Raw genomic sequence first — 22,253 nt, forward strand, 5'->3', positions numbered from 1 at the left:
AGAGACAGGGTCTCACTGAGTTGCTTAGTGCCTTGCCATTGCTGAGGCTGGCTTTGAACTCATAATTTTCCTGCCTTCCGAGCCACTGGGATTAGAGGCGTGAGCCACTGTGCCCAGCTCAAGTGACCCTTCTTCTTCTTTTTTTAAAAAAATATTTTTTATTAATTGTTGATGAATTTAAAAAAAATTTATTGGTATGTGGTGCTGAGAATCGAACCCAGTATGTCACACATGCTAGACAAGCACTCTACCACTGAGCCACAACCCCAGCCCCCTCAAGTGACCCTTCTTGATGTGGGATATTTTTTCTCTTTCTTTGCTTGGGGAATAGATTCACTTCATAATTTTCTCCTTGGGATTTTTCTACTTCATAATAACAATTCCCACTACAAAGCCACCATCTTGAAAGAGAACCAGAATCTCTTTTCATACCGAAACAAAGGCAAAGAAACTGAGAACCAGCAATTCACACCAGCCTCAAAATTGTAGCAGTTTCTGGGTATCTCCAGAAGCCCCCCTTTACTAGAGAAGGTGCCAATCTGTAGGCATAGTCTTTATGATTCGTTCTCTCTATGGACAAGCTACTCGGTTACATCATGTATTTTTCAAGTTACAAGAAATGTGCAGCTGAACCATAGACTTCTGCAGGGTCAGATCATTTGATTCAACTTTATGGCTGATAGAAACCTGCTTCCACGAGGCTGAGTTCAACACATAAGAGGTGATTAGTGGGGACAATGACAGAAGAGCTGGAAGAATTAACTTTCATTTATTCCAACATTTACTGGGCACTTACTAAATGCCAGGAACTGGAGATACAAATATAACAGTACTTAAACTTCAAGAATATTTTCCATACTCTAGTACAAAACAAATAAAATTCTGTGTGAGGGAGGATAAGGAAAGGTGACCTGTCTTGGCCTAGTGGATAGGAAAGATAGAAGTGGCATTTTAATTAGACCTGGAGAGCTGAGGAAAGGTATGGTCATGGAAAAGCATGCCAGTTGGTAAGTTTGGGGCATGCTACTTCTGTACCCCATCTCCCACATCCATACAGGTAGAAGGCTAGAGGTTGGAACCTTTTAGCCCAAGATAAGATTAGATAATCTAGGTATTTAATAACAGATTCAAGAGTTCCATTCAACTGACAATTTTCAAGACTTAAGAGTGTAATTACTGGATTCAACAAATTTTTATTAGATAATTTAATGGTGGGCTTGGCCTTTAACAAAATTTATGATTAAAACGCTGTAGATGGGAAAATGTTTTATTCAGGTACAGATATTTAAGTATTTATATTCCTTCCATTTTCAGAAAATATTTAAGCATTTTTCCACTAGTTTATAAGTTCATTGTTCAATTTTTAAATTAATGGTGGCAATCATATCAGCTTTCAGTAAACTGTTCCTTCTGTAGCAAAGAAATTCTATAGCAGGCTTCTAGATACACAAATAACAATGCAATGATAGTTTTAAATCCCCAGGTTTACATATTTCTTAAGTTTTCTTCAAAAATGAAAATAAAAACCTACAAGTTAAATACATACAGAGTTTAAAAAAAAAAAAAACCATCTTGAGAAAACTCCCAGAGTTAAAAAAACCTTCTGAAAACAGCAATCAATCACACTGCTGAAAGGCTCAACAGTCCTAATAACTCTTGACTGGGAGAAAATAAGAGGTTAAGATGGCTAGACCACAAATTTTTCTACCACCATTTGTTTGCAGGATGATTTATTGGAAACGAGACTAAGAATTTAAGTTACAAACTCTACTTGGACAGATGCCACATCTTACCCTTCTGGGTCTCCTGCACTCAGTACAGGACTTTTAGTTCTCAGCAGATATTCAGAAAATGTCTGTTGAATAAGGAAATGCTTAGCAGACCTTAGAGTCTGATTTGTAAAAATAGCAAACTGCCATAGGCAAGTGACATTTTTAATTTTAAATTAGTTTTCAAAATTAAGAATGTGAAGTCTTAAGTCTACTTGTATTTATGATTACATTTAAACAATTTGAAAACAAACGATTCAAAACCATTTGATAGGCAAGAAAACTATACATATGGCTAATTTAAAAAATGAGGTGAGTTACTTTGTAGTGCTAAATTAAACTTAAGAATTTCAAAATAAAGATACACTTGACCACTAATTAATAGAAAAGTACCCTTTTATTGAGAGGTAAGACAAGTGTATTTACAATAGTCAATTGTTAGATTATATAATAATCTGACTATGAGACTTTTAAAGCAGCAGTATTCTAGGGATTACAATTTATAAGGGGAAAAGAAAAACATTCCAAATATGTTTCTGTTACAGAAAATACATTTGAACAATGACAGAAACACTTAAGGCTAAGTAGTATTAGACCTTTCCTCCATCTCTATGGGAATAATCAAAGTACATTTTTGTCACAAAGACAGAAGGCTGATTTTGTGTATGTGTATGAGGGAGAGAAACAATAGGATAGGGTTTCTGTCAGAAGGCTAGTATGTTTAAAAATAGAGCTCATCAAGGTTCTGTATAAGAAATATACAATGCTGCCAAGCAGTCCAAACTCACATTCGATACTGACTGCAGACTCATTTGAAGATGAAAACTGCTCTAGTCCCTGCAACCATATCAAGGACTAGGATATTATCAAATCCTTTGAAGTCCAATAATGCTTTCTGAAATAAGATTGTTGAAAAAAGGATATCTGTTACAGTGCAAAGAACATTTTGATAGAAATTCATGTCTACAAAGAAGTTAAATGATACAGATGCTCCTTACATTAACATTTACTGTTCTTGCTCTAAAAAGGGAGAAATATCTAGCAATTGCAAATAATATGGGTCAGTCAAAAATATGTATTAAGAGTCCTACAGGGCACCTTATATAAGTCAGTTCTCAAAGTATATATATATATATGAATATATTTGACACTCTCCAAGTGAGGATATTAATTTTTTTGAAGAACATTAGACACAACACTAGGTTTTTTATTATTCCATGAACTATTGAGGTAGGAGTCTCCATTTATCTCATTTTCACAGATTATATAATAAAGTCAAATGCAAGTACCAAAAATGACAGTAATCCACAAGACTGAACCATTACACTATATACCAAGTCTTTCCTTCTGCAGATAAGCAAGTTTGGGAGTTCTCTGTGCATCAAGAAACTTAATTAAAAATAACAAATGTTGTAATATTTTGTAGACATGTATATAAATAAATACCACAAATTTCAATTGTGATTTTATGTATTTTTGCAACTGTTAAAAAATAAATAGTGCAATCATTAGTGGTAACACAAATAGGACTGTGGCTTTTTGAAATGGGTTCCTATCACAAAAGCTGCCACCTTGGAAAACTAGGGAAACATTTGCTGTTTTTTACTGTCTGACCATCAGCAATGGAAGGGGGAAAAATCCACTATTTTTTTAGTGTCAGGTTTTCAAGAAATCATAGCCAGTTTAATTACAGTAAAACATCTTCAGCATGTGAACTTGCTTCACCCTCTCAGGGTGAAGACTGAGCATGAAGCATACGTCACGTATACCAATATTTGTACGTTTGTGAAAAAGCTAAAAATTAGCTCAGATTACATGAACAGCCCTTAAAACACAGTTACAGGTTTAAATTTTTACATGTTACATTTTTAAAGTAAACATTACCAAAAGTTAGTTAATTTATGAAAAAGAAAGTAATAAATCACAGCTGAATTTTAAAAAATAAAAGAAAAACAACATCATGACATGGGAAAAATCTATTTGGTTTGCATCACTGAGTATCTTAAAAGACTACTCAATGAAACCAGCTTTGTAACATACTATTTCATGGTCAAGAATGCTTTTTGTTAGATGTATATATGTGATGAATGATACAAACAGGTACTTAGGCAGTCAGACTCCCAAGAAGTATGAGTATTTTCAAAGTGGGTTACTGACCAAAACAATTCTTTGTGAGCTATAATTTAAGAACTAAAAGATAGTGAAGAATGACCTCTGCATATTCCAACAAAGAATCACTAGTTCAGATTTTCACCTGGCTTTAAAATACTAAGCTTTGGAAAAACCACAAAAGTTTTATTTTAACCCCATGTTTACAAAAAAGTGAATCATACATGAAAACTGGGTTTTCACCGGTTTAATACATTAAAATGACATAATCCAATCCTACTCATGCATCACTTTCAGAAACACAGTGCAACTGGAAATATTTTTGCCATCACAGTGGACATTTCTAAAAAGCAAATGCCTATGGGTGCTCCTGAGCCTTCAAAATAATATTAATAATAATAGTAAAAAGAAAAGTAACAGACACCACAGTTCTCTAAGAATGGCTGTGTTCTGCACATTTTGGAAAGATAATAAAAATAGCCTTCTAGAGTTTCAATATGCCTCGTAACATGGATTTCATCTCCCTCAGTTTGCTTGCTGACTTCTTAGATCACATGATTAGAAGCCTGTTTTCATTGCTTCTTTACTAATTGCTGTTGGTACTTTGTAGGCTACACCTTTTAAATTTCTGTAAAGAACATCACAAGCTATTTCATGTAATTTAATTTTGTGCTGAATATTCTTCAAAGAATTTTATAAATAATACAATATTGTAAATGAGTCTTCAAATTCTCTTGTTGTTATACCATATTGTTGCTTTCTCCAACTTTATCTACAAACTGTAAGGAAAAGAAAAGCAGATAATTAAAGAGAGTCTATAGCATTATATAACACTATATCAACATTTTAAATCTTCATTAAATAAATCCAGCTTTACAAGAAAATTTGTGGAAATTTAAAGTATGATTGACAATGATTAATCCAGTATTACTCACCACCATTTTCTGACACATAAAGATATATATTTTTTTCAAAGTTGTTTTTGTATGACATGTTGTACATATGAATTAAGGGTGCAACATGAAAAATGCAACACAATGAATAAAAAAATTGTATAAAATGATGTTAACACTGCTAGCTTAACAAAACAAAACAAAAACAAAAAAACAAAATTGAAATGTCAGCCACTCATGCATTAATGAACCCAATAAGATATTTCAACTGACCATTATTGTGGATCTCTTCGGGGCCTATGTCGTCTTTGAACAAACAGATTTAACTCCATTAAGTTCAATAATTAACAACAGCTATTGACTAAAAATACTTTAAATGTGTATTCTGGACTTCAGACTGAAAGTGGCAATGGCATTAAAAACAGATTTAATGATGCAAAAATTTATAATTATTAAATATAAACTTTAACACACATTAATGTAAATGGTTATTTACTTTGGTTACTCCACCCCAAATAAAAAGTAGTTTGGCTTTCTTCAGCATTCCAGATGGTAAAGATTGAAACAAAGTATGTAATTTGTGGAGATACTAAAAGTAATATCACCCCAGTGCTTATAATCTTATCAAATTCTAGCAATCATCTATTTCTTTCACTTCACACTTCGTAGTTGTATTTAAATATTTATTATAACTAAGTACTAATGGCAGGAAGCATTATTCTGTCAGGTGTCCATTTATGTAAATACTGCAGAATTCTTAAATTAAGGACACAAATATTGATTACAACTCTTTAAGAAATTTCAGTAAATTCAAGTCATTTCTAAATATAAACATTATTACTATATGAGTCTGAAGATAAATGCAAATGAAATCAGGATATACCCCTATAAGCCTAGGTTTCAACATTTTGTATTATTACAGGTAGGTAATCAACACACCAAAGCTAAAACTTGCTTGGGAAGTATTCATGAATTTGCTAGAATTTTAAAGTAAATTTCAGAGCCCAAAAAGTACAACATTCTCTCTCTAAAGGAAAGATTCCAACTCTAAAATTAACCCATGGATAGAAATGTGATTAGGCTTATAGTGGTATTTATTTTCCTGTGGACAAGCCATCCTTTAGCTCTTTGAGAATTCAATCAATGCTATGGACTTTCTCTTTAGAAACACCTATAAAAAATATGTACATGACTTTAGGAAACTGATGGACTTCCCAAGACATAAACAGAACTTGAGATTCCTAAAATTTGCTTTAATGCCCATTTGTCCTGGTTGTTCAGGATAGACTTGGAACTATGAAATTTCTCCAAAGGAGGTTATGAAGAAGGTTAGGTAATAGAGTTACTTCTGACATGGATCATATCCATAGCCAAAAGGATTGTTCCCAACGCAGATCAACTCCAGATTCTTTTAGGATTTAAGGATCTCATTTAGTTTTAAAATTTATGGAGGCTGACTAAAAAACAGTTATCCAGAACTGTCTTGAGATAGACTAAATTCCCTCAGGGCAACAAAAGATCATCCTTCATTTATTTTTTATTTTATGTGGTGCTGGGGATACAGGGCCTTGTGTACACTAGGCAAATGCTTTATTACTAGGTTACACCCCCCAGTGCATTCATTTAGCAAAAATGTTTTGAGTTTCTATTATATGCCAGCTGTTAGCTGGGCATTAGAATAGAAGAATGATTAAAAATAAAACTCATCTCTGTCCCTGAAGATAAGCCTTTCTCTTGACAATCAAAACAAAGATAATGCTATGATAGAGGCGTGCACAGGGATACTACAGAATCAAACCCCATGCCAGCAATAGCATGTCAGGAAAGATTTTTCTAAGGAAGAAATAAGGAAGTTGAATCCTATAAGGCCTTCTGAGCCCCACTAATAGGTGGGATGACTTAGTACCAAACATTTACTGAAAGAACCTTAATAAAGGGAAGAAAATTCTCTTGTCATTTTTTTTTTTTAAAGAGAGAGGGGGAGAGAGAGAATTTTTTTTTAATATTTTACTTTTTAATTATCGGCGGACACAACATTTTGTTTGTATGTGGTGCTGAGGATCGAACCGAGGCTGCACGCATGCCAGGCGAGCGCGCTACCGCTTGAGCCACATCCCCAGCCCTCTTGTCATTTTTTAAAATGTTTTCTTTAACCCTTACTTCTTATTTGATTTGACTCCTTTATTTTGTCAAGATGAAAGTCAAGGTCTACCAGGGGAAAAAGACATGACCAAGATTGTTCACACTTTGGACAGGGCTGGGAACAGAATCTTGTCAACTGATTTCCAGTGTAAGAGTCTTTATCTAACTTTCTTAATCCATTCAAATTGGTATTACAATCTGAGAAATAAAATAAGTGCTAGACATAATGGTTTCTTTTTTATGTAATTGCTTCTAAAATTAGAGATTATATAAAAGTCAATGGAAAAAACCTTGAACTCTCAAAGAGAAAGGAAGCACAGCATTATCAATCTGAGTAACACTAAAAAATAGAGAATAGTAAAAATGGACATGGTGAAACAAAACTAGGTTTTACAGGCTTAGCAATGTTTATTTTCTGGTATTCTTGGTAACCATGATTTATGTGATATAGTCATTTATATTATAATGAAAAACTTATCAATTAATCATGTACCAATTACTCAAATTTCTAAAGGTAAGAAGCATCAAAATGTATTCATTTTGGTGGTCTAAAAACACATTGCTAAATACATGATTACTTACTGATCTAATTCCAGGTAAATTTAAGAGGGATCCAAGCACTGGCACTCTTCTAATAAAGCCAACAACCACAGGAAAGAAGCCCCTGGGAGACACAGAAAAAAAGGTTCTTATTTCTATTACCAAGATCAAGCACGAATAACTAACTAAAAAGAAATGATGCCATTAAAAATGTGAATGTTTTAGAGAATCATGAATTACTACAAATGTAATGTAAAAACTTTTGACTACTGGTTAAAAACCTGAGAAACAGCATAATGAAGCTTAGCTGTGTTGTACACTCAGATTCTGTATTATCTTGGTTCAACTGCTAAAGATTTCCTCAACCATAGTGAGTTGTACGAGGTAAAACTGATCAAAAGAAAGGAGCTGTGGAGACCATATGTATAGAACCATGAAAGTAATAATTGCTATCATTTACTGAATAAATAGTAAGTGCCAGCATTTAAACGAACAATGACAGACTACCTGTCAGATGGTAATCCTTATATTGTGTCACATTTTTGGGTAGAAATACAAGTCCACAGAAGTACATAGCTTCTAACTAGTTTAATTCTTGATCAGTTAAACGAGCACTGTACAGGAAGAGGAAAATAGTTTATTTAAAAAATGCACAAGGAATAAACTTTCTATGGGTCCTAAAGTTAGGCATATAGGGATGAAAATACTACAGTGGATAGAATTCAGAAATGAGCAATAATGAATCTGCAACATATATGGACTAAAAGGATTAAACAGAAAGCAGTAGCTTTTAAATTAGAGAAATAGTTCTTTTATTGATGTTGCATTGTACATGTTTCAAAGACAATTATAATTGTTTTCTAGCAGTATTATATTCAAAAGGATCATTTTATTTTGTTTTAAAATAATTTTTAAATATAAAAATGTTTGATTTCAAATGCTACCATTTAGGATTATAAATATCTGAAAAAAGAATGTCAAAGATCTTTGGCACTATATCTCAAACTAAGAACACCTTAAAATATAAAACCCAACAACAAAAAAGCTTCCCTAAACCATGGAGCCAATGTATCATTCCAAGTTACCAATGATGCTGACTTCTCATCCTTTATTCATCTCAAAGATCACTTTGGCATTTAACTTTTACTACTAAAATTCCTATTGAATGAAGAAAGTTAATGATTTCCCCCCATGGTCCTTAATTAAGGTACTGGTCTTCTGCTGGAACATAATCTGCTATGATGAACTGCTCTTCCTCACCCTCTCCTTTCTTGGCCAGTATGATCCTTACTTCTAGTTCTTCTCTGATCTCTTCCAGTGTTTCTTTCTCTTCCCTAAAATGTCAAGGGGTTCTAAGATTCCAATACTATCATTCTATACTCTGTGCTGTATCAAGAGCCTCTTAACTAGCTTCTCAGTCTTCTCTTTTCAATACATGATTTATCCTAAGGTTAGAACAATTTTTCTAGAACACTTACCAGGCTGTATCCATTTATGCTTAAAAATCTTTGTACCCCTCTCTTCCCCAAATACTTGTCCCTAGCACAAATTTGGTAAGAGAATAAAGTAACAAGTCATTCAAAGAAAGTTTGCAACCTGACCCCAAACTTCCTTTTCCGTCTCATTGCCAACCATTTTCTTCCATTTATCACATGCTCTTTTTCTGTCAGACTATTATTTTTAGAACAAGTTGTGACTTTCAAGAGCCTGTCTGCTACTTCTATCAGTCTACTGCCCTTCATTTTCTCATTTATGGGATGAATTCTAACTCATTATTTAAGGTACAGTTTATTTGTTAATATTTCTTACCTCTGCTTGGATTAATTCCTTAATTATACATGCATACATATATATAAAATAACATTATGACTATATATATACATATGTATGTGTATATATATATAATATGTATATTATATATATATAAATAATATTATGACTATCCAGATCTGCTTCGTATCTTTATGGTCTTCTTTCCATATTAGAAATGAGAGATTTCCTAAAGCAGGTTTGGCCCTTAAGTTGTTTTTATGGCTCTTATAATAAAGTGCCCAGTAGACAAAAGACAAAGGATATGCATTGTTTAAACAAATAATTAATGCCAACCTTAATAAAGGTATTTTCTCACATGCATGCTTTTGTTGATTTACTTGCTAACTGCCATTTGTAAAAATATTCATTGATCCAAATCGCCCACAGTTCCTTTGGTACAGGATTTGCTAATATGAATATGTACTAATAAACAAATTACAGTCAAGTGGACTGTCACTTGAACTATGAAGTATCAGTTTTTATATGTTAAAATTCTAGATGTGTCTATCTAGCTATCACTATTTATTTAGTTGATAAAAATATCAACCATAAAGATACTGTTTTAAAATGAATTTTACTGCATTGAAAGTAATTTACAAGACAATTTATACTTATTTAGGCAATCATGTACATTTGGTAAGCATTTTTATAGTTGGTCTAAAACCAAAATAAAAAATTCAACCTAAACCACAATTCATTAAAGGAAATGATCATATTACTGACACTGATATATGTACCTGAGATTTTACAATAATTATCTGATATGCCAGTTTATTGAAAGAGAAAATAAAATCATTGCCTTACCTGAACAAGAGAAAGAATCCATAAATTTCGAAGATCATGCCTATCAAAGGCCAACCAATAAGGACTACAAATACACCACCTAGGAAAAATCCTGTAGCTTTCATTTTATGTTTTTGGAAGAAGAATCTGAATGTTCTTTCTAAACCAATTACAAAAGCCAAGCCAGCCACAAATAAAACCTAGAAGAGAAAGAAATGCAACACAGGAAAAGTAGTTAACCACACAGCATAAATTTAGGTCAATGCTAAATATAATAAAAAGAAGGACATTTGACTTTTAACATGGGCAGCTGGCCAAGAGAACAACCAAGAAAGAAAACCAAGGAGTGGGTTTAAGCATGTTGAAATTGTAGCTGTATTCCACTCATCTCATTCCTTTTCTATTTGATTAAAAGGAGAAAAAGAGAAACAAAGAAAGATGTTACAAAGGGGCATCTGTGTTTACAGTAGTTTCCTTAGTGTGGCTGGATGAGGATAGCTTAGTGGAGTGATAAGCTGGCAAGGCTCAGACAGAGAAGCTGCCTATAGACATGTCATTCAAAGGTATTCCTCCTGGTTCCAAAATATTCACATGGGCCAAAAGAGTTTCTATGGATGGGAGAAATATTGACATGACTAGAACACTGTAGAACAGAACACACAATGCAAAGCTAGGAAGGATATTCCAGTTTTATTACTTCTAAAATATCTGCTTGGCATCAGAAATAAAAATACAACCAGGTTTTTAAAAATATACATATATTTTGTATGTTCGGTTCATGAACAAGTAGTGGTGATCTATTAAGAGTCTTCCTTTTCCCGTGTTTTATTTTGAAATACTTCCCTTTCCCATTGTTCTTCACTAGTGAAAACTACTTCACACAGATGTATATTAAGCCTAACAGTTCAGCTTCATATTCTTATGTACAAATGCTGTTTATGTTATCATTTATTAAAAGACCAATTTTGGTGTCCTTTAAATGTACTTCAAAAGAAATGTAATCATTATTCAGTAACTTTATTGCCTTCTTAGGAGGGTTATTACTTCTGGAGCTCTTATACAACCCCCACACGTGGACAGTGCACTACACAGTCCAAATAGCACATAACCTTTCTAAGCAAATCAATTAATAACACAGTGGTATATTTTAAAAGGTTTAAAAGGTTATTAAAAATCTGTTTATTTCATGCAGCTCAATCAAATCTAAAGCCTCAGATGTTTATAGTCAAAACATTTTAATACATTTACTAAGCCATGGGACTATCAAGGCATCTATTTTGAATGGCCATTTAAAGACAACCTTTACTTAATTTGGTGTAACTTAACAAAATAGTTTTGAAATTAAAACACCTCATTAAGTGTTCATCTTTTATTTAAACAGAAAGCTGACAGGTTGCATTCCTGATAAAAATACAGTATATATTAGTAATTACACAGGAATAAATTATATCTCCCAAATCTGACAGCAGGTAATAATTCATTTGTAGTTAAAAAATTCTTTATGAATTTAGTTAAAATATATATTCCAAAACTCACATTTCCAATAGCCAGTAGTGCTTTGTCAAAAAAGAGAATCATTCCAAAGAACAGGAAAAACACTCCAAATCCTGTTAATCCCATTCCAATTTCTGCAATAAAAGTTATATGGTTAAAGGTAGAGAAAAATTAAAGTCACATTAATATCCCTGTAAACGAAACAAGAATAATTTTCTACTTTTTCTTTTGGCTAATATAAAGAAATCACTGTCCAATATTGCAGGTTAACTTCATAATGACATTCATTCAAATCTCAAACAAATTAAACTGACATCAGCAAATTACCTCAGAATTTAAAACTATGAATGGGAATGCCTAATCCTCATGTAAGGAGACAGAATTTCTTACACTCATAATAGAAAAGATAAATCAGATGTTAAATCTTTGATTGTATTTTTTTCCTCCTAAAATCCTCTCTGGCATTAAACATAAACATAAAGATTTCCTTTATTTATTGCTTTTCATATTCTATAATTATTACTTATATGTACAATATCTGTACTTCTTAAAATTAATTCCTTCCTCAACTCATTATAAATGTTATAGTAGGTCAACACAATCTACTTCATTCAATTATACGTTGCTTCTCACGGTGACAACAAGAATATTTTGAGATTATGGTAGCTGTTGTTTCAAAAGTTAATTTTTAGAAGGTCAGGCATTATTTTTCACTTTTTGTTAAGACATGGTCTATGTTACCCAGGTTGATCTGAACTCCATGGGCTCCAGTGCTCTGCCTGCTTTGCCTTCCATGTAGCCAGGATTACAGGTGTGTGCCATGCCTAGCTCACTTTCAACTTCTTGATGGCTTATTATGAATTTATCATCTATCAATTTATCTGTACTACGAATCCATTCATCTATTTAAGTTTAGAGTCCTAAAATCAACTCTCCAAAATTTCAAATACTGTTTAACCTAATATTAGTATTCTAAATTTTTACTTTATCATTAAACAACAAAGATCAACTATTAAGAGGCCAGGAACTGTTTCACATACTGAATATATAGTGGTGGACAAAGTGTAAGGTTTGACATCTCGGTTCATCTTGCATATAAAATTAGTAGTTTTATTTAGTTTATATTCTTAGGTGTTATCTTTTTAGTTTGAAAGGTCTTAACTTTCTAAGGTGACAGACACACTCTTCTGTTTAAGCTACAAAACATAATCTACTAAGCTACCTCCTTGATCATTTTAGTTTGGTTTTTAGAGAAAACAGCCATTATTTTATCTAAAAGCACTATTAGCATACAGACAATGAGTCAGAGGAGAACCTGTTTTTGGAAACACAATATTAAATATGCTTTAGTGATTTCTTTTCCACATCCCCAGCCCACTCTTAGTGACTTCTAATCTGTTACTTAACCTTTTTGCCTCAGCTCCAGAAAACTAAAATCTAGGTCACAGTTACTTCAAAAATTCTTAAGCCACATAAAATGTTCTGATAATTGGAAAATTTATATCAACTTTATCTTTTTCTTTATATCTGACCTCCTAAATTTCCTGATAGCTATTATCTTCTCTTCTAGCCACCTTTTGCTCCCAATGTCAGTCTAAAAGAATTCAGGTCCCTGCCTATAAATACAGAAAAGTTTAAATGCATTCCACCAGTATAAAATTTCAATAAAAAATTGAGGCTAATATTTCATGCTTAAATATCTTAAATGAATTAACAAAAATAACTATTTAGATATTAGATAAAATTTCCTATAGGAAAATATGGGTAAAAGAGCAAGTAAAATTCCATCGTACAACTATTTAGTAGCTGGCATTTAATTATTACAGTTGTTATTAAATGACTAATTTCTATCTTTTCACAAATTATCTTAATGATTACATAAACATTTTAAGATTCTGGCTCATCAGAAAGGAAATGATATAAAAATATACTACGTATTGAGAGTTTACCATAAATTAGGCACTATATGGTTTTTTACACAGCTTATATAAATTAATCATCCCAACACTACTAGAATGTAGAGATAATGAAATCATGTTAGAGATGGAGGAAACTGAAATTCAGAAAGGTGACTTAAGTTGCCCCAAGTCACACTTTTGGTTAAATGTTTTAGCCAGGTCTATCTGAACTCAAAGCCCATATGATTAAGTATTATTAACTATTATAAATACTTCCACCCACAGGATGGATGGGTGTATGTGTACATATGTGTGTGTGTTTGTATTCTCAGTTTAAATACATTTGGTAAAATGAAACTCAAGGATATTGGAGTACACTGAACTTTGGGAAAAACACACTTAGGTGATTTAAATTTGATATTAGTTTATACACTAGATCTATTAAAAATTGACTGCAGTGAAAGAGGACAACATCTGATAAATGGCTTATTGGTTAAGAGTTGTTTATACAGTATCTGGTAATTCCTTTAATAAAATTGTGAGGTAAACAGTGCAATGGCCCCTTGTTTCATATGGACAACCAAGGACTCAGAGAGATTAAGTGATTTGTCCTGGAACATACAATCAGCAGAAATCTTTGTGTGTGATACTGGTATAGAGTCAACTTAGAATGAAGGTCTGGTCTTCTCACTTTCTAGCCAATGGTCCTACAATTACAACACAGGAAACAAAACATCCCTACTGCTTTATTCAGTATAAGTCAGAAGGGAACAGCTGTTTGTAACACCTTAGCCAAAACTAGCCCTGGCATGATGTTCCCAAGTATTGTCAGATCTACATAGGCCCAAAGACTCAAAATGGTCTCATTACCCTTTCTCATTTCCAGAATTCCTTTCCTCCCCATCATTACCCATTCAGAAGCCCTGTAAAGCTATTAAAAGCCCTACATAGAGCTGCCTTCTTTCTACTAAATAATAGTAAAATAAATTTATCTTCCTTTTGTATCTTCATACTCCTACCCTCAAATTTTTTTTAAAAAAGTTAACAGATTAATGAAAGCAAACTAAAAAGTAAATTTATTTAACATTAAAAAACCTATTATGGAAGTTTTATAAGAAACAATATGTGTAATCCAATGACAATCACTGCTAGCATTTTAGAACTTATTCATAATTGATTAAAAGGAGCATTGTCTTACTATACTCTTAAAAAAGTCACAAAAAGAATTCAACTGGATATCAATTGTACTAAATAACTCAATTGAATTGAATATCATGATAGAATTTTATGCAATGTGAGAAAATAAAGTGACAAATTGGATACAACATGAACTGGCTCTATCTCATCTTCCTTAATAAATCTTTTTGTTTTTATAGAGTGAAGAGAGTGCTATTATAGAATCCCCTAAGACAATCATGAATTGCTATTTTTATTCTACTCTGATTAGTGTTTGGTCACCCTCTCCTAGAATTGAAATCCCAGAATAATTCTGGCAAATCACTTGAATGATGGCCAATCTTTTGCAGTTAAACACAAACACAATTTGAAACTAATTATTTTATGTTTCAATCTGCTCTCTCACCTAAAACATCTGGTAAGTTAAAAAAAGAGTAAAATTACATCTTTCTCACAAATATAATGAAGTCTGATAACAGACTAAACCAATCCCCCTTGTTTTGGTGTTTGGAAAGGCAGACTAGGCACTCATTCCTATAATAAATCTTCAATAGAAGAGAATCTCTATGCATAGGATAAGTCATATTTTAATATATACATATATATTACAGACTCAGTCCTCATTCTAGGACCTCAAAGTTTTTTTAAGATACTAGTGGAGTACACTGAAAAGAATAAAAAGTTTTTGAGCCAGAAGAACTAGGATCAAGTCTTATTTCTGCTATTTTTCTTATGAATTTCTTTTGTGCCTCATTTAATTTATGAAGGGGTATGCTTCTCTCTGCTTTACATGGCTCATATAAGAATTAACATGATTTATACACATGATAAATCGGAAGAAAATATATAATTATAGTAGACCTAAAGGTCTACACTTACATATTTTCTCTTTTCTCATCAGAGTGGAGTGAGGCTGATGGAACAAAGTGTACCAAAATGGGTAAGCTTCCAGGGCCAGAGCAGGCGGCCCCAAGGTCCAGACCCAGTACAAACTCAGGAGGGAAAAGAACCTGACTGGAGTGGCAGTGTGCGGAAAAGACTTTGAAAGATCTGTTAAGTTCAAGTCTGTCATGACTTGAATCTAAACCTTAAGACTCCATTTTGAAATAGAGCATTTTAAATAAAGTTCCACTTTAACTTGAGGATTGTTAATTCTTATAATTTTGAAAAATTGAGTAAGCGTACTCCCAAAAACGGAAGGCATGGAAGACAAAAGAAAATGAGCCAAAAGAGACTATCATGATCATTAAAAGGTAAGGAAGCACAGAGTTTAAGCAGTTTGTAAATAAAAATAAATTATTAAGATTCACAAGAAGGAATAGAAAATTGGAAATGTTATCTTTCAAGAAAAGGAAACATCGAACCATACAGATGAGATGGGCTTGGAGAATTCTGGCAGGCAGAAAGTGATGCCAAAATAGTAAAACAAGCCATAAAGCATACTATACAATACTAACGAAAGAAATCTTTTAACTGAACATAATGTGTTTTTTTTAATGCTGCTGAAACTTTGGCAGGCAGAAAAGTGAAATTATAAGGGATTTTTGGAAGGCAGCTTCCAGTGGTGGCGAAAGGAAAATCTTCAAAATATTTAAGCACGATTTCAAAAACAACCCACAGCAGGTGACATTTAAAATACCACCTCCCCAAAATTAACCAGCCAGTGACTTGTAAAGGACTCCAAGTATGTCATGTGCAGAACCGACCCCACTGCGCGGGCCGCGCACCAAACTTTCTCTCGTGGCGGGCCGGCGGAACAAAGAGCCCATCTCACCCGGGTGAGGAGAGCACCGCGACCCCGTCGCGAGACACTCTCAACTAAAGCTCCCCTTCCCCAGCTTGAGCGCTCCACCCAGCCCCATCGACTCTTCTCTCAGGCCAGGTCGGCTACTGCAAGTCCAGCCCCGGTCCGCTCCAGTCAGTCCTCAGGTCCCGGCAGCCCTTTCCCAGGCCACCGCCCCAACGCAGAGCTTCATTCATTGATCCAGCCTGAGCGACCCACGGGCGAAACCAGCCCGAGCGAGGGGTGAGCGGGGATCGAGGCGGGGACCCCGGGGACAGGCGCTTACTCTGGGTGTCCGTTAAGGAGATCATGGTTGCAGTGGTGAGGGCAGCGGAGGCAGCACTTCAGAATGCCCAGGGTGGAAAGCTGAGTAGGGAGAAAAGAAGCCGGGGAGCAGCCCCGGAGAGCCGCCACGTCTTCCGGAAACACGCAGCCACCCACACCTCCACTTCAAGACAGCTTTCCATTGGCTAAGCCTGCTCACAAAATCAACCAATAACCCGTGGTCTTGTTCGATGATGCGCCTGCTGGCCACGCCCCTTGCTCAATTAGAGAAGGTTATTATTTGCGATTGGTTGAATGTGCCGACCCGGAAGGGTGGATTCTCCCGGCTGGGTGGCGGGAAGATTTTATTGCAGAGCAGGACCGACAGGTGGGTAGCAGTTTCCAGGCCCTGGCTGTTTGGGCTTGGGGACCCGGGTGTAGAAGGCGGCTTCTCTCACCCTCATGGACAGAGGTTATGGGGTAACTCCTGTTAAAGCTTTGAAAGGACAAGACGGCGCCCCTTTGATCGTTTTCTTAAGAGGGCGAACCGACCCATCCAGGATCACTTCCTTCCATCCACACTTTAGCGGAGGAGAAATCAGGGCGTTAATCACTGCCCTGCTTTCCTTCAGCTCAGGCTTTTGAGTGGCAAGTTGGCTTATGGACCATTTTTGTTTTTGTTTTTTCTTAATCTCTCCAGACTTTCACTCAGGAAGCTTTGCTCCCCAAACCCCTTTACTAACAGCCATCATTTATTTTGAAATTACACTAAGGACGCTTCTTCTACCCTCTGCTTCACAGTGACATAAGAGAGGGAATTATCAGTACCTGATGGCTGCGAGTTGCAGGTGAAGTGTGGTGGAGGGATGTTTATCTGGTTTAGACTGTTGGACCTCAGCCGCATTTCCTTCAAATATTGATGACGGTTGTCAATGCGTAAAAACTTTCCTGTGGATGCCTAATCGACTTCTGATTGAAAGACCTGCTGTATCTTATTAATTTTTGAATACATTTTATGTTGAGATATTTTGCTATCAAATCACGTTATTTGGGGAAGCATCAGTCTTAATAGCATAATCAAAGGAGTCATTTAAAACAGTAGGGAAAAACTGGATATAGATCCTACCCTTTCGAAAGGGTAGAAGTAGTTAGTTTGCTAGGCGATGTGTATGTAAAGGTGAAGAGACTCAAACCCTGCTCAGCTAGAGGACCTTATAGTTTATGGGTGGAATGTCGTATTTCCAGGAGGAAGTGAAGAGATAGTTATGTAAAGAATTAGAAGTCCTTGGCTATCACCATTTCTTAGCTGTCTTTCAATGATGTGCCCATTCCATATTTTTAGCATGTACACCCTGCATGTCTTTCCAGCCTTTTGGTGGCTTCAGAATTCTACGTAGAAAGAATTGTTCTATATAGGAAATAGTCTTAGTAAGGCTAGGATGCTGCTGAAGCTATCTTTGGAGAGCACTAACATAGTTTTAGAAAATGTTGATTGTCATATGAGAGAGTTGGGGAAGGTTTTCATAGGATTATGGGGAATTTAAAATTCCTTCTCTCAAACTTTATTTTCCACTCGTTCATATATGTATGCTTAGATTTTAGTCATTAAAACAATACAAACCATGTTTTCTCCCTATCACTAACCTGTCTGTATTTTCTCCTCCTGAAATCTAACCCAATAGAATAGAATACCAATATCTCCTTTAATATTAATATTAAAATATAAATTAAATTATATTTCTTTGAAGCAAATGCTCAATAAAGTGTTAAATGATTAATTTATTTTGACGTATTCTGCTTAATCTGGGACATTTGGATCTATCCAACTTGTTATTTATGATAGATTTTATCACTGCAATGTTGCATGCAGGGAAGAAGGCTTAGAGAAACAGGGTGTGTAATTTTGGGAAGGTCACACAATAATTTAGTGGAAGAATTCTTTAATATTTGTACTTTTTTCTACATCACTTTTGTTGGAGTTTGATAAATGTTATTGACATTGTAATTATCCCATGTATGTTTATGTGACTTTGGACACCTCTCTAAAATCTAGAGGGTTTTCTAAAAACAACAATTACAACAAAAACATTGTGGAAGAAACATGCAGTCCTCTTTGAAAAGTCAATAGTATTCCTTCCTTTTTTTTTTTTTTTTTTTTTTTTTGTGGTAATGGGAGACCAAACTAGGGCTCCACGCATGTTAAACAGGCACTGTTTCAATGAGCCACATCCATTGGCCCAACTAGTACTGTTTGTTTAAAAAAAAAAAAATGGTTGTTGTGTTTGTTTTTCATTTTTAGAAAGAAATTTGGATTTCCAATTCGATTTTAGAATGGCTTCTATTTCAGGTTAGTGAAAATGATTATAATTCACTTTGTTCTATATTGAATTGTAAGCTCCTTGATAAATGATTGTTTTTAAAATGTTTAAAAATTCTAATTATAGAAATGATGTTTTTTTTTTCAGCTTTCTAAAAAATCATGGTAAAAGATACACAATGTTTCCCATTTAACTATTACTAAGTGAACAGTTCATTGGCATTAAATACCTTCACAGGGTTGTGCAACCATCACAGCCTTTTCATCATCCCACTGAAACTTTGTAACCATTAAAACTCATTAACTCATTACTGTGTTTCCTTTTTATGAATTTGACTATTTTCAGAACTTCATGTGGTGAAGTCTTTTGTGCCTGGCTTATTTCATGTAGCATAATGTCTTCAAAGTTCATCCATTTTGTAACATGCATCAGAATTTCATTCTTTTTTTTTTTTTTGCCTTTTGACTATAATGAATAATGCTACTGTGAACATTGTTGCAGAAATGTCTAAGTTCCTCATTTTAATTCTTTAGTGTATGTACCTAGAATTGGAATTTCTTGATCATAAGATAATTCTATATTTAACTTTTTGAAGAACTGCTATACTGTTTTCTAAAGTGGTTATACAACTTTATATTCCCATTAGTAATGCACAAGGATTGCAAGGAATGATGTTTTTGATAGGCTTCTAAGAACCTAAGAACATGAAGAAGAAAATCAATCACTTATAACCCTGCTACTCAAATTAATACTGTTAACATTAGTTGTATTATTTTCCAACAAAAATTTTAGCATTTTGAACATATGGTTTTGTAATGTGATTTTAGAAATGTAATGTAAATATAGAATATAGATATATTGTTAAATAATTGTGGATGTATTTATTTTTAATACCTCACTGTTTTGCTTTTTTAAATGACATTATTTGTTTGTCTTTTTAAAATGTATATTGAACATATTCAAATCTAAATCTGTGTATTTTTCTGAGTATTTCCTTAAGATAAGTTCCTAGAAATAGAGTTGTTTGAAGCTTTTTTTTTTAAGTGCAAAAGAGAAAAACATGCATTATTCTACCTTTCAGACAAGCACTTGTAGCATTTTGATGTATTTCCATCCATTAGTTCACAAACTTGATCAGCTTTTGTTGTGCTTATAGATAAGATCTTGCTACTTATTTGGTTAGGATGGGTGTCAGAGGCAAGGAACTTCTACTGTGAGCATGTTTCAGTCTTTTATATGGTATAGTGGATATGGTCTTTGCTACATAGTATCTCTACTCGTGGAGTAACAACACTGGGTTCTTTTCAGACTATATATATATATATATATATATATATATATATATGTATAGTATATTTCAGAAATATACTATTTCTGAAGAATGATAGCTCCCTTGCATCAGATGTAAACTTAGGAACACTGGAGTGCTTAATTTACTATGCTCTTGAGATGAAATAGTAATGTAAGCCCCTCTCTATTATGGATTGGTGAAATCATTCACTTGACGTTTTAATCTCATTTTCTATAGTAACTTGTACTGTTATTAGGCCAGAATTAGAAATGGCATAATTCTGAACAATGTAAAATAGTCTGATTTATTACAACTAGTTGTACTTTATTTTTAATCCATTGTGGTTTTGTCTAAGATATGATGATGTTGACTTTGTTGCATGCATTGACATTAAATTTGTATCATTGATTAGAGAAGCAGAAGTACTATCGTGTTATAAAGGATTTATTTTAAGGGTTTGTTCTTATGTGAGTATGGAAGTCTGTCTCTGTTGACAGTGTGTCTGGCACTGAGTATAAAGTTGGCAGAGCCAGCAGGTGGGAAGAAATGATGGATGTGAAGTGAGAAAAGCAAAGACAAACTACTACTTAAAATGATGTACTTCTCTTTCTCACCAGAACATGTATTAGTCTCATTGCCACTTATCCAATTTTGAGATGCAGGACATCTGTTAGAAAATTGGTGTACTTCATCATGGAATTGTGCCCAACCTGATTGAGGTTTCAGAGTAGCTGAAGGAGGCCAACCAAGAAGCCCTGGAGGAGCTGCAAGCTCCATTGTTTTCCAGTTATCTAGCAGCAGCTGGAGTTGTAAGCCCTGCTGCTGCCCCATGCCAACAAGGCCACCTTCCCTGGACTTATCTTGACCTTCTTAAATATGGAAAATATAGTTACTGTTCACTTCTACCTTCTAAATGACAAGCAGAGTTCTCTTATGCAGACCTAGCCCAGAACTATGCAGGCAAGGGAATTCTATGAAATGTTGTTTTAACCTAACTTAGTTATTACAGCACAGAACCACCAGATTTTACCTCTTGCCTATGAGAATCTGTACATTCATTTTTTAATCATATTTAACTTCTAAGCAATAGCACAACCATGCTTCTGCCTAAAATAATGTAAGTATCAATCAAGTACATGCTGACTCTCTCCCCAAAAGAGGGTACAAATTCTCTTTATTCATTTTTGAATGATGCTTATTCTTCTTTTTACTGAATCACATTCTCCCTCATAATCTTGAAACTTAAATCCTGACATGTGAGATTAACTACTATGAACATGTTTTTTTTTTTGGTTTGTTTGGGGTACCAGGGATTGAACCCTGGGGTGCTTAACTACTGAGCAACATCTCTAGCCCGTTTGTTGTTGTTTTGAGACATGGGTTTACTAAGTTGCTTAGGACCTCCCTAAGTTCTGGCTTTGAACTTGAGATCCTTCTGCTTCAGCCCTTCGAGCTGCTGGGATTATAGGCATGCACCACTGCACCAGGCTATGAACACATTTTATGAGTCACATCCTTCCTGATAATCTTGAAACTTAAATCCCAATTTATGAGGTTAACTACTATGAACATGTTTTATATAAGATGTTCAGGGAATAGGAGAGGGACCAAACAAAAAACACAAACTTAGTTTATTTGCAAATAAAATCAGAAAAAAAGTCTTAAAGCTACTGTGGTTCTTGTTTCTCAACTGGTCTTATGGTCACAGCTGGTATGGTCTTAGCTGCCTTCTTCAGCGCCCCATTCTGTACCCTTTGCCCTCAACAAGCTCCTTAGCTGGTCATGGTTCTTGCTAGGTGAAGACTTCCTTTAGCAGCTTGCTTATATTTGTTTACTGTAATTTTTTAAATAGTATTAATCATAGGACATGGTACTGTTAAGATGTACCCTAGAGGATTGCTGACATTCCATATTCCTTCTGTGTACAATAGCAGTCTATTTCCTCTTATAGTCAGGATCACTTAGCCCAACCATTACATTA

At 34.2% G+C, this 22,253-nt stretch overlaps 2 protein-coding genes across 4 annotated transcripts in view; one reads left to right on the forward strand and one right to left on the reverse strand.

Annotated features, from left to right (window-relative positions):
* Nucleotides 1-2,147: 2,147 nt before the first annotated feature.
* Golt1b (golgi transport 1B) lies at nucleotides 2,148-16,862 on the reverse strand. Of its 2 annotated transcripts, XM_078015121.1 has the most exons (6): nucleotides 16,686-16,862; nucleotides 11,585-11,676; nucleotides 10,070-10,248; nucleotides 7,496-7,577; nucleotides 5,045-5,077; nucleotides 2,148-4,657 (listed from the first exon to the last, which is right to left on the reverse strand). In XM_078015121.1, exons 1-5 carry the CDS (start codon nucleotides 16,708-16,710, stop codon nucleotides 5,069-5,071), a joined length of 387 nt encoding a protein of 128 aa, XP_077871247.1. In that variant the 5' UTR covers nucleotides 16,711-16,862; the 3' UTR covers nucleotides 2,148-4,657; nucleotides 5,045-5,068. The 2 variants fall into 2 exon arrangements, with proteins under 2 accessions (XP_077871247.1, XP_077871246.1); XM_078015120.1 differs by lacking the exon at nucleotides 5,045-5,077.
* A 74-nt stretch (nucleotides 16,863-16,936) lies between these two features.
* Nucleotides 16,937-22,253, forward strand: part of Recql (RecQ like helicase) — a 34,691-nt gene continuing 29,374 nt past the window's right edge. The window contains exons 1-2 of one of the 2 annotated variants that reach the window (XM_078015116.1): nucleotides 16,937-17,051; nucleotides 18,963-19,010. In XM_078015116.1, the coding sequence (XP_077871242.1) occupies nucleotides 16,979-17,051; nucleotides 18,963-19,010 (121 nt within the window). In that variant the 5' untranslated portion in view covers nucleotides 16,937-16,978. The remainder of the gene's footprint in view (nucleotides 17,052-18,962; nucleotides 19,011-22,253) is intronic. The other variant, XM_078015117.1, reaches the window with a different exon arrangement.

The sequence above is a fragment of the Ictidomys tridecemlineatus genome, chromosome 6 (genome assembly GCF_052094955.1).
Source record: "Ictidomys tridecemlineatus isolate mIctTri1 chromosome 6, mIctTri1.hap1, whole genome shotgun sequence".
Classification (NCBI taxonomy): Eukaryota; Metazoa; Chordata; class Mammalia; order Rodentia; family Sciuridae; genus Ictidomys; species Ictidomys tridecemlineatus.